This window comes from Mobula birostris, chromosome 21, assembly GCF_030028105.1.
Source record: "Mobula birostris isolate sMobBir1 chromosome 21, sMobBir1.hap1, whole genome shotgun sequence".
NCBI lineage: Eukaryota > Metazoa > Chordata > Chondrichthyes > Myliobatiformes > Myliobatidae > Mobula > Mobula birostris.
This window is the reverse complement of record NC_092390.1, coordinates 39,514,975-39,527,134: the sequence shown is the minus strand read 5'-3', so window position 1 is coordinate 39,527,134 and position 12,160 is coordinate 39,514,975. Positions and strand designations below refer to the sequence as shown.

The window sequence follows — 12,160 nt, the reverse complement described above, 5'->3', positions numbered from 1 at the left end:
ATTTAATCACTTTCATAAGATATAGAAATCAATGGTATTCTGATCGGCAGGTCAGATTTACACAGCGATTTCCAAGACAACCACTAATTTCTTTCATAACACTAATCATAGATTTGTCTCCAGGTATAATGCTTAAAAGATTGCCTGCTACTAAACAAAATCTTTTCTGTAGTTAAAATTCCACTTATTACACGATTATATGCGGTCTACCTCTTTCAAATTTCCACCCTCATCGCAAGTGATCTTCAAGTAACTCAGAGCCATGTTTCAGATCTCATATTGTACCAACAATGAAATTTACTGTAAAATATTCTCTTTGCTGCTCCACCATAGAAACCTTCAGATATTTGTCTTTGTCATCTTCAATCTTAAATTACTTCAGCACTCTTCCCTCCATTCTCCATAAACTCCAACTTGTTTAAATTTCTGCAACAGCTACCTGTCCTGCATCAAGATGCATTTCTTCTTCACTTCTGAACTCATCCCCAAAACTACTATGGACTCTATATCCATCTGTGCTTCATCATTTTCCTTATTTTCTTTTGATACTATGCTTTTACTGGGATATTCCCCCTGCCCCATTTCAACTTTAAAATAATCTCAGCTTCTCTAAAACCTGGAATGGGCAGATTGCAAGTGACGGTTATACAAGCTCAACTTGTCTCTACTGGAGTTAAGAAAAGTGAGAGATGATTTGAGAGGTCATTACAGATGAATGAAGAGAGGATGTTTCTTGGTGATGTATTGAGATTTAGGGATCACTTATAAACGTTAACCCATTTAAATTGGAGATGATGCTTTCTTTTATCTCTGCACTGAAAACCATAAATGTTCTTTGGAGCACTTCTTGTAATGAAGATGGAAACAAACTGGCTATTTTTAGGGAAAAGAGTCAAGAGGATGAAAGATCACCATGGGTAGACAGGATGGCACCATTGACATTACTGATAGACTATCCCGGGTCTTAGTAATTTATTAGGCCAGGCTTGAGGACTTGTATAGCTTACTTCTAATTTGAATGTTTGTATGTGCTCTTTTCATAAAAATGTCTTAAAAATAATCCTCAGTAAAATCAACTTACGCACAACATAATGGAAACCTGTAATATCTTCTATGTGTAGTATTTAAAGTTTATCACTGTTACCAAAAATGTTGTCGACACCGAATAATATTAGAATATTTGATATTTAAATTTTTATTCATTTGAAGGATCCTAGTGTAGATGGCAAAGCATGGTATGCAAATCACTGTGACCGAAAAACTGCGGAAGAGACATTACAGAAATTCAATAAGGTACAAGAGTACATTTCGAATGCATGTTTTACATTACTTCAGTTTTTGTAGCTAAAAGCACTTTTTTCATCCAAAATAGGATGGATCGTACCTCATAAGAAAAAGTTCTGGCCAGGACACACGGCAGCCATATACATTAGTTGTATTATATAAAAGAAGGGTCTACAATATTCCTGTGCGTTATATTGAAGCAACGAAAGAATATGCATTAGGCAAGGAGAAGACTGGTGAAGAGGTAAGTGATTTACCTTTCTTGCTTCTCATTACCCAAGAATAATTAGTGCAGTTAATTGATTTTTTTAGAACTTAATTGTAGCCAGGAACAGGTTAAAATAAATAAATAACTGCAAATGAAAGATGATGTAACTGGGTTAAAAATCTACACAAAATGACATGAAGGTTGGTGGTATTGTGGATAGCGTAGGAGGTCGTTGTAGGTTACAATGGGATAGAGACAGGATGCACAGCTGGACAGAGAAGTGGCAGATGGAGTTCAGTCCAGGAAAATGGGAAGAGATGCACTTTAGAAGATCAGACTTGAAAAGGTTAATGCTGGATTCTTACAATGTGCTGGAGGAGCTCAGCAGGTCAGGCAGCATCTATGGATGGGAATAAACAGTTGACATTTCGTGCCAAGACCCTTCATCAGGACTCCTGATGAAATGTCTCAGCCCAAAATGTTGACTGTTTATTTCCATTCATAGATGCTGCCTGACCTGCTGAGTTCCTCCAGCATATTGTATGTATTTCTCTAGATTTCCAGCATGTACCTCTTGTGTCTGTGGCAGGATTCTTAGCAGTGTGGAGGAACAGAGGGATTACGTGGCCCATGTCTGCAGATCCCTCAAAGTTGCCACGCGAGGTGAAAGTATGGTTAAGAGTGTATTTTGTGGTGTAGACCTTCATTGGTCATGCAATTGCAGCTCTATAAAACTCTGGCTGGAGTATTGTGTTCAGTTCTGGACACTCCAATATTGGAAGGATGTGGAAGCTTTAGAGAAGGCACGGAGGAGGTATACTAGGATGCTGTTGGATTAGAGAACATGTTTTACGCTGAAGGGTTGAACAACCTAGGGATTTCCCCTTTGGAGCAAAGATAGATGAGAGCAGATGAGCGGCAAGTTGATAGGGGTGTTCAAGAATTGAGGCCAAGATAAAGTGGACAGTCAGTATCATTTACCCAGGGCAGTAATGGCTAATACCAGAGGACTTCCATTTAAGATGAGTGGAGGAAAATGTAGGGGAAACGTGAAAAGTGGTTTTCAGACACACAGAGAGTGGTAGGTGCCTGGAATACATTGATTGAGTTGGTGGTAGAGGCTGAAATAATGGGGATATAGAAAAGACTCTTAGATGAGCAGATGGATGTAAGAAAAATGGAGGGTTATGGGTTATAAAGGAGGGGAGGGGTAGATTGATCATGAAGTAGATGCTATGCTACACTGTTCTTTTGTAAAAGTGCTCAGTATTTTCTAGTACGTACTTGTCATGGTTATCAACAATTTTTAGATTTTCGGATGGTAACACCTTCGTTAATGTAGATTAATTAGGGTGAAAAAGCATGGGGTAAAATTCAAATATGATGGGTTTAGCAGCAAATCATCCTTATGTCTATGTAAGCACTACACTCAGCTTTCAGCCTATCTGTGGTTCATAACCCACCTATAATCTCTCTGCTGATTCTCAAACCTCCCTTCTCCAAAGTCATTGAACAAACTGTTTCCTTCTAAGTCCATAGTCATCATTCATGGAATTTGCTGTTGAATTCTTCTCTGAGTTCCATCACTGCCACAGTACCAAAATGTTTCTCACCAAATTCACTGATGACATTCCTATGTGATAGTAACACAGAACATCTTTCCATCCTCATTCCTTTAAGACTGAGCTGCAGCCTTTGGTGTGGTTCACCATACCATGTTCATTTGATAGCTTTCTGCTTTTGTCCATCATTTTGGGCCTATATTCACTAGGCTTCCTCCTGATTTATGCAAATATTGTTAGAGATGTCTCTGATAGCCATGAAGGAGTGTAAAAGGATGTTATCTCTTATTTTGTCAAAGCATCTCTCTCTGCCTATCTCCAATTTCTCATCTGTATGTAATCCCTCAGCAAGATCCAAAAACTTTATGACCTAAGACCCTTCCTCAGGACAAATCTCAGGCCCAAAACATCAACTGTACTCTGTTCCATAGATGCTGCCTGGCCTGCTGAGTTCCTCCAGCATTGTGTGTGTGTTGCTCAGATTTCCAGCATTTGCAGATTTTCTCTTGTCCATATTTATTGACTTCATTTGCCTCTTGGCAGCAGTCTAACTCTGAACCAGTTGTTTAACAACCTCACTATAAGTTTTGGGAATTCCCTGCCCTCGTATTTCCAATTCTATCATCAGAATCCATTGTTGTCACGGCTTGCCCAGGGTTAAAATCCTTATCCACACACCTAGCATCGCTCAAATTCAGATTAAACAAAGCATTTCAAACTCCCTCTTGCTGTTCTCTTCAAAAATTGAAAACCATTCAAAAATCTGCTCTACGTCTTAAATTTTTATCAGGATTGTTCATCTTTAGCTCCTGTGCTTGTTATCCTACATTAGTATCTGGCTAAGCATTGCTTCAATTACAAAACTTATTTTAAAGTCTTCCTTGAGCTCAGTGTTTTCCACGTGCCTAAACTTGCTCAGCCTTGCAGTCCCCTAACATACTCTAACTCTGGCTGCCCAAATATCACAGATGCTATCATTCCATAAACAGCATACATGTCTTCAATTGCCAAGTTCCGTAAGTACCTTCCTGGTCATCTTGCATTAGGCCTCGTTTTCCTCCCTGGAGTTTCCTTTAGACATAAAGGTTCATGTTTTTGGTCATTTACCTCAATATCTCACAAATGAACTCATTAATAAAAGGGGAAATAAGTTTGAAAAATAAATACAAAGAACTTCTATACAGTATTTAAACTAAGTATGTTCTAGGTAAGACATTAGAACCAAAATCTATTAAATAGACACAGAACACACATCCAAAATGCTGGAGGACTCATACAATCAATAGATCCAGAATTGGGTCATGTATTATAGATTCTGAAAAGAAAATGGCACACTCCCAGCTTAGTTTCCCTTTTTGGGCATTCAATCTCCACCTCTTCTGAAATTTCTTATTAAAATCTTCTTCCATCAAGCTGGTGTTTGTACCTTTCAATTTCACTTCTGTATGTTTTATTTTTAGCGTGTCATGTGGACTGTTTTGACATTTTGGGTAACAAATGTTCATTATGCTATAGTTACTCGTAAAAGAGGATTATGATGGGCTAACAATGTTTGTTTCTATTCATTTAGCGGTTCAACAGTGTTGCTGATATAATTGAAAACCATCAAAAGAATCCTTTGGTCCTCATTGACAGCCAAAATAACACCAAGGATTCCACCAAATTGAAGTATCCAGTCAAAGACTCGTGAAGTCCATTTACCGAACAGTATTTATATAGTTTCCATTTTATATCATTTTCAACCACAGACAATATGAATAAAACAAAGCATTTAAATTTACATCAATTAATTTTGTTATGGTTACTGTACATTATTCATAATTTATTGGTTTATGCACAGAACAATCTTATCATTTACCTAATTTATGCTTGTAATGAATAGTTTTTCAATTTAAACACATTATTGAAGTCATTCTACAGTAACAAAGATCCCACTATCCAGATGACAAAAAAAAACTTTTTTCAACTCTAATAATGTGCCGTTTTAATACTGGTGTTCAACAGTAATTAGTATACTTTGCACAATCCAATTCGTAACCATAAAGGTATTTTGATCTAACAATTCAAATATTCTTAATTATTGTTAAAATAGGATGAAACCCCACAGTTTGAGAGAGGGAAACTAAAATCAGATGTATTAGTATTGCACTGTCGTAAGGGGAATTACAGAGGCATGAGAGAGGAGCTGGAAGTTGATTGGAAGGGAACACCACAGGGATGATGGCAGAACAGCAATTACAGGAGTTTCTGTGAACAATTTGGAAGTTGCAGGATAGTTACATCCCAAAGTAGTTGTTTTCTAAAGTGAGGATGAGGCAACTGTGGCTAACAAGGGAAGTTAAGGACAGCATAAAAGCAAAAGAGAGGGCATATAATATAGCAAACATTACTGGGAAGTTAGAGGATTCTGAAGGTTTTTTTAGAAAAAACAGAAGGCAACTAAAAAGGAGAGAATAGTGAGAGAAGGCAATAAGGAGAGAAAATATGAAGAAAAGCAAGCCAGTAATATAAAAGAGGATACCAGAGGTTTACCAGCTACAGTTGATTCCAGTTAATTGGGACACATCAGGACCTGCATATTTTGGCCAAATTAGCCAATGTTTCATGAAACTATTTTAAAAAAATATAAAAAAGACAAACTATCATTTAACTCAGTAACAAATTATGTATTTAAATGAAATACAGAACAATACTCCTATACTACTATAAAACTGTGTATTAATTCCAAATAGTTATCAATGGAGAAATTTGTCCAGTGTGCACGACTCGGTTCTTTTCATTCACTGTAAATAAAATCAGCATAGACACCTAGTGCAGTTAATGGACTACCTTCATACAGTGCTGTCAACAATTGCATCTGCCAAATCTTCATTTTCATTGTAGCATTCATGATAAATGTCAATACCTTCAAATTTTTCATAGTTCTTAACTTGTTGAAGTAGTGAAATCATTTCATTTTCACTCATGGCCATTTCTGGCATTTTCAAGCCTGAATGCTGGAAACCTCAGTGAGCAAAGAGTTTTAAATTACCTTACTACTTATTCATCACCAACTTATAGTGACAAAAATCACTGCTTGGTGCAGTGTCTAATGGCCACACAAGTGCACACAACTGATGCTAGTTAGAAACTGTTCAGCAATAGTCTCCTGTCCCAATTAAATGGCATAGTGTCCCACATAAATGAAGGGAATCTTGGCTATTTTTTCTTGATGAATTTTGTTTTTTTTTTTAAAAGAGTTGTCCCAAGTAGGTGGTAGCACCGATTAACCAATGGCCCAATGAACTGAAATCCACTGTGTATAAAAAGTAAAAGAGAGGTGAGAGTGGAAATCAGATTCTTGTAAAAAGACACTGAAGAGGTAGCAATTGAGCACAAAGAAATGGCAGACAAAATTAATAAGAACTTGGTGTCATTCTTCACTGTGGAAGACACCAGCAGTATGCGAGAAATTCGAGTGTCAAAGGACAGAAGTGAGTGTAGTTGCTATTACTAAGAAGGTGGTGCTTGGGAAGCCGAAAGGTCTGAAGGTAGTTAAGTCACCTAGATGGAACTCTCAGAGTTCTGAAAGAGCTGAAGAGATTGAGGAGGCACTAGTAGTGATCTTTCAAGAATCACTAGACTCTGAAGAGAATGGAAAATCACAAATATCACTCCACTCTTCATGAAGGGAGTGAGGCAAAAGACGGGAAATGATATGCCAGTTATCCTGACTTCAGTGGTTGGGAAGATGTTGTAGTCCATTATTAAGTATGAGATTTTGGGATACTTGGAGGCACGATAAAATGGGCTGGAGTCAGTATGGTTTCCTTAAGAGAAAATCTTTCCCGACAAATCTGTTGGAATTCTTTGATGAAATAACAGGCAGGATAGACAAAGTGGATGTTGTTTATTTGGATTTTCAGAAGGCATTTGACATGGTGCCGCACATGGTGTAAACAAGATTAGGGTCCATCTTTTGACAGAAGGCAAAGAGGTTTTATAGTGCATTGGTTAAAGGAGATCTTTTTTGGTTAGCTGCCGATAACTAGTGGTGTTCCACAGGAGTTGGTGTTGGGACTGTTTCTTTTTTTGTTTACTATGTATCAATGATTTAGATGATGAAATTGATGGCTCTGTGGTTGAGTTTGCTAATGATACAAAGGTAGGTGAAGGGACAGGTAGTGTGAAGAGGGAAGTGTAGGAAGTTTGAAGAGGTATTTACAGTCTAGGAGAATGGGCAAGCAAAGTGGCAGATGGAATATAATGCAAGGAAATGTATGGTCATGCACTTTGGTAGAGGAATAAAGGCATAGACTATTTAGAAATGGGGAGAAAATTCTGAGATAAGAGGTGCAAAGAAATTTGAGTCCTCTTATAGGATTCCCTAAAAGTTAACTTACAGGTTGAGTTGCTAGCAAGGAAGGCAAATGCAATATTAGCATTCATATCAAGGGAACAAGAACATGAAAACAAGGATATAATGCTGAGTTTTTATAATGCATCGGTCAGCCTGCAATTGGAGTATTGTGAACAGTTTTAGGGCCTTTAACTAAGAAATGTGCTGGCATTGTAGTGGGTCCACAGGAAGTCCATGAGAATAATCTTGGGAATAAAAGAGTTAAAGTATGAGGAGCTTTTGGCTATGGCCTGCACTCACTGGAGTTTAGAAGAATACGGGGGAGCTCTTTGAAACTTATTTCATATGGAAAGGCCTAGCTATAGAGTGGATGTGGAGAAGATATGGGAGAATTTAGGAAATGAAGGCACAGCCTCAGAATAGAATGGTGTCTCTTTTTAATGGTATTGGCCCATGGCATAAAAAGGGTTGGAAACCCTTGCTTTACAACAAAGTTGAGGAGGAATTGTTCACGGCCGAAGATGCAGAATCTGTGGAATTCAATGCCACATTCGGCTGTGGAGACCAGGTCATTGGGTATACTTGAAGTGGAGATTGATATGTTTTTGATTAGTTAGAGCGCAAAGGTTACGGGAAGAAGGTGGGAGAATGGGTTTGCAATCATAAATCATCCATGATGGAATGGTGGAGCAGACGCAGTAGGCTAAGTCGCCTAATCTGCTCCTATATCTTAAGGCCTAAAACTGAAGAAAAGTCATTTCTGTGGTTTTGTACAGTAAAACTGGCATTTCATCTGTGCTTTAGAAGATGCCTGGCCTAATGAAATGAAATTTATCTGGTGATTTATAACTATTGCTCATGGAAATAATTTGAATGGACACATTGAAATTCTTGATCATAGGCCAACAGCATAAAACCTGTTTAATAGAAGTTATTCACCTTGTGACAGCAGCTGGAGCCTTGAATAAAAGAAATATGAAGCTGTTATCATGGGCAATACGGCTAAGCTTCATTCTTGAGAGATTTAAAGTGTTCTCTACATAACTATGCCAAGGGAAATGGCATGGGTATCTGCTGTGTCATTTTATGGAACTAGATACAAGTAGTTCCGCGCCAGAGCTCGAGCAGGCGTTCATAGAAGTCAAATACATTAATTTTGCAGTTTGATGCATGTTTTTGTGATGGGGATCAAAAACATTTAAATGGAATTATATTCACATCATATATTTTGAGCTGAATTAACAATCTTATCATTTAGACCACTAGAACAGAGACAAGAACAATGCCCATAAAATAGATCTGGATGTTGTCAGCTTACAGTGACTGTTATTAAGGGACATCCTATTGAAGAAATGTGAAGAATACCACCATTTGTTCTGATGAATAAGAATAAATGCAAAGTGCATCAGAAAATGCTTACAAGATTTTTCTACCAAAGAAGCCATTGGTAATTCCATTAATCTTCATTGGTTGTGTATATTCAACATTTGGGATAGTGGCCTAAGTCCACATGACAGTCCTGATGCAAGGTTGACTCAAAATGTTGTTAATTCTTTCTCCACCCATTGCATGCACCCCCTTGCTGCAACAGACACTGCTCAACCCACTTCTTCCAACAGCTTGTTTTTTTTTGCTCTGACATGAAGAAATTGTTATTTCAAAGTGAAACTGGAGCCCAGCCATAATGACGTTCTGTGTTTCAGAATCAGAGTCTGGTTTAACATCACTGAAATTTGCAGTCTTGAAATCTGTCGTTTTGCAGCAGCAGTACTTTGCAATACATACTAACAAAACCATAAATTATACTTAGTATATAGTGAAATATTAAGTATAGTGGTGCGAGAATTTTGTGAATCCTGTAGAACTTTCTCTATTTCTGCATAAATATGACCTATACATATGTCCATCTCCAAACAAAAAAACATTCCCCCAGACCAAGGTGCACATATAACTCACACTCAACACAAAGTAATATTGCCACAAATAAATCAACAAGTAAGGTGCATATAAAAGTTAAAAGGTATACATAATAATGCTACTGGAGCTTCATATGTGGCAAGACCACATGATGAGATTCACAAGTGGTGTAGAGAGTTCAATAGTCTTACAGGCAAGGGGGAAGAAGCTGTTTCCAATCTTAAGTCCCTGTCCTAATACTACAGTACCTCCTGTCTGATGTTATGAGGTCAAAGAGATTGTGGGGCAAGTGGAAGGGATCATTAAAAACACTAAGGACCCTGTGTATGCTGAGCTCTGGATAAATATCTTTAATGGGTAGACGAGAGACCCCAGTGATCCTATCAGCAGTGCTCGCAATCTTTTATAGGCACTCAGGGAAATTGACCACAGAAATGTGGAGGCATAGGGAGTACTTGCACTGGGTTCTGGATAGGCTGGTCTCACTGAAGCAGGGAAGGATAGTAGGGAGAAGGCAGCACAGCTGAAGAGATGTGGAATATATAGCCCAAGACAAAGAAAGAAGCATGGCATGTGAGGGGCAGATTGTGCCTCATGAGCCTAATTAATAAGGAAACATTTTAAGGAATTGGCACAATAGGAGAAAAGGCTGGAGCAGACCAAGCAAGTTCAGATTGAATGGTGGGGTAGGTTTGGAGTTGGCCACTTGATCCCTTAAGTTTGGATGTTATTATGTTTGCAGGATGCTAACGAACATGCCTGGAGTTACTACATGCAGTTTTAAATTCCATATTTAAGGAACAATTTAATGCATTGGTGAAACTGAAGAGAAGGATTCACAAGGTTGAATATTCCTGCCATGAAGGGTTTGACATGGGTAGAAAAGTCAAACAGTCTACATCACTGAAATTCAGAAGAATAGGTAATCACAACAAAAAACAAGATTCTGTGGGGGGGGGGGAGGAGGACTAACAGAAGGGATGCTAAAATGAGATTTCCCCTCCTGAGGTATGTAGAACGAGAGATTGCTTGGCACCATTTATTCTCAATATTAGTTTCTCTAATAATAGTAAAGCGATTAAAAACTACTCATTTATCAGTAATAATTCAGTATAAAGAAAATAAATTTTCCAATAATCTCATTGTATACCTTGATACTATAATCAGAGATGAAAAATTCAGTAGAAAATAAGACTTAGCTGTTTGATTTAGTGTATTCAATTCTAAACAGGAAACAAGACTAAAACTACAGTTCAACAACAAACTTTCATTTCCACGTCCTTAAATTAATTAGAAAAACAGGACAGAGCAGGCCACAATGTTTGTGTTCTACCACTCTATCCTCTATAATAGTTTATTAAACTGAATAGAAGAAATATTTTTCTGCAAAATATCTACAACTCTGGGGACCGACTACCAATACAAACAGCATGGCTTAGAAATTCAAACACACAGCAATTATTTTTCCTTTTTTTCAAAACCATCTGTCTTTACTCAAGTAGACTGTAAATAAGATCATTGTCACTTGAGTCATACCAGTATAACCATACACCACCCTCACCCCCTCCCACCACCACCATCAACTATCAGAAATTGAACTATACGCATTCTCCCTTGCATTCATAAAGTACATTCTACACATTAAAACATTCTCAGGCATTGTAGGGAATTTTCAACCAAACCTTATTCCATGCAATGGACAGTTAAGAAGCCCTTCCAGGAGTTGCACTTAAGTTTACTATTGCCGCCTATCCAACTCAGTGGATGATTCGTTTAAAATTTCAATAAGGCTTTCAGCACTCTGCAATAGAGTCAAATAAAAATTAAGAAGAAATTTGTATGTAGAGTTGGATCAAAATGGATGATTGCATATGCTGCCTGGAGTCAGGCAATATCAGGAGAGCAAGAAATAAAGTTAAAATCTGTTTTGATGACTTTTCATCAGAACCAGGTTAAGTCAGAAATTGAACTTGCTCTGGAGAAAAAGAAAGAGAATTCTATGATGGGATGAGGACCAGAGACTTTGAAGCACGCTGTAGAGGATGTTGATCCGAAGGTGATGCAAACTGAAGAGAAATAACGACAGGAAAAAATGTTGTACCAGTGAGCTTCAAACACCAATAGAAGAGAATTCTGGACATACTTAGCAGGTCAGGTGTGAAGAGAGAAAAACTGAGTTATTAAAGGGGGATGAGCTTTCATCAGCATTGTTCTCCACTGTAAGAAACTGAAGAGGCTGATTTTCTGAAAAGTTGAATCTGGTGTAAAGTCCTCAAACTGCAAAATGTCTCATCAAAAGATTAGATGTGGTTACTCAAGCTGGGAAAAAAAACAGATCAGAATAGGAATGAGATGGAGAATGCATGTGACAGCAAACCAGATGCTCAGCAGTCTTTAATTGGTTTCTCCAGTGTTGAAGAGCATCAAATGCAGTACAAGAAATTGGAAGTAGTACAGTGGTTTACTGCTTCACCAAGAGAGTCTAATTCACTGGATGCTAAAAAAAAAACCAGGGAGGTTTTGATTTTAGCCTTTAGACCAAGGGTTCCCAATCCGAGGTCCACAGACCCCCCCCCCCAGTTAACAGCAAGGGTCAGTGGCATAAAAAAGTGGGAACCCCGGCTTTAGAGCCTGAAAAGTAAGTCTCAACAAATCATACAATTGAGGTTGTGGAGATGGAACAATCTGGAATTGTAATCACAATATTGAAAAAGTTAGTGATGACGTTGTAATAACTAGGTCTAATGAATTATTAACTTCCAATGAAAACGTTGATGTAAACAAAAAAAGCTCATGAATGATTTTAGCATTTTCAGAAGTGAAGTACACTCCACAGCAAGATGCAGATTT

General features: G+C 37.8%; 1 protein-coding gene across 8 annotated transcripts in view; it reads left to right on the top strand.

Moving 5' to 3' along the window:
• The window catches only part of blnk (B cell linker), a 199,045-nt gene extending 194,209 nt beyond the window's left edge, over positions 1-4,836 (top strand). For all 8 annotated transcript variants that reach the window (XM_072239359.1, XM_072239366.1, XM_072239364.1 and 5 more), the window contains 3 exons: positions 1,210-1,293; positions 1,373-1,528; positions 4,625-4,836. In XM_072239359.1, coding sequence (XP_072095460.1) covers positions 1,210-1,293; positions 1,373-1,528; positions 4,625-4,744 — 360 coding nt within the window. In that variant the 3' untranslated portion in view covers positions 4,745-4,836. The remainder of the gene's footprint in view (positions 1-1,209; positions 1,294-1,372; positions 1,529-4,624) is intronic.
• Positions 4,837-12,160: the final 7,324 nt, after the last annotated feature.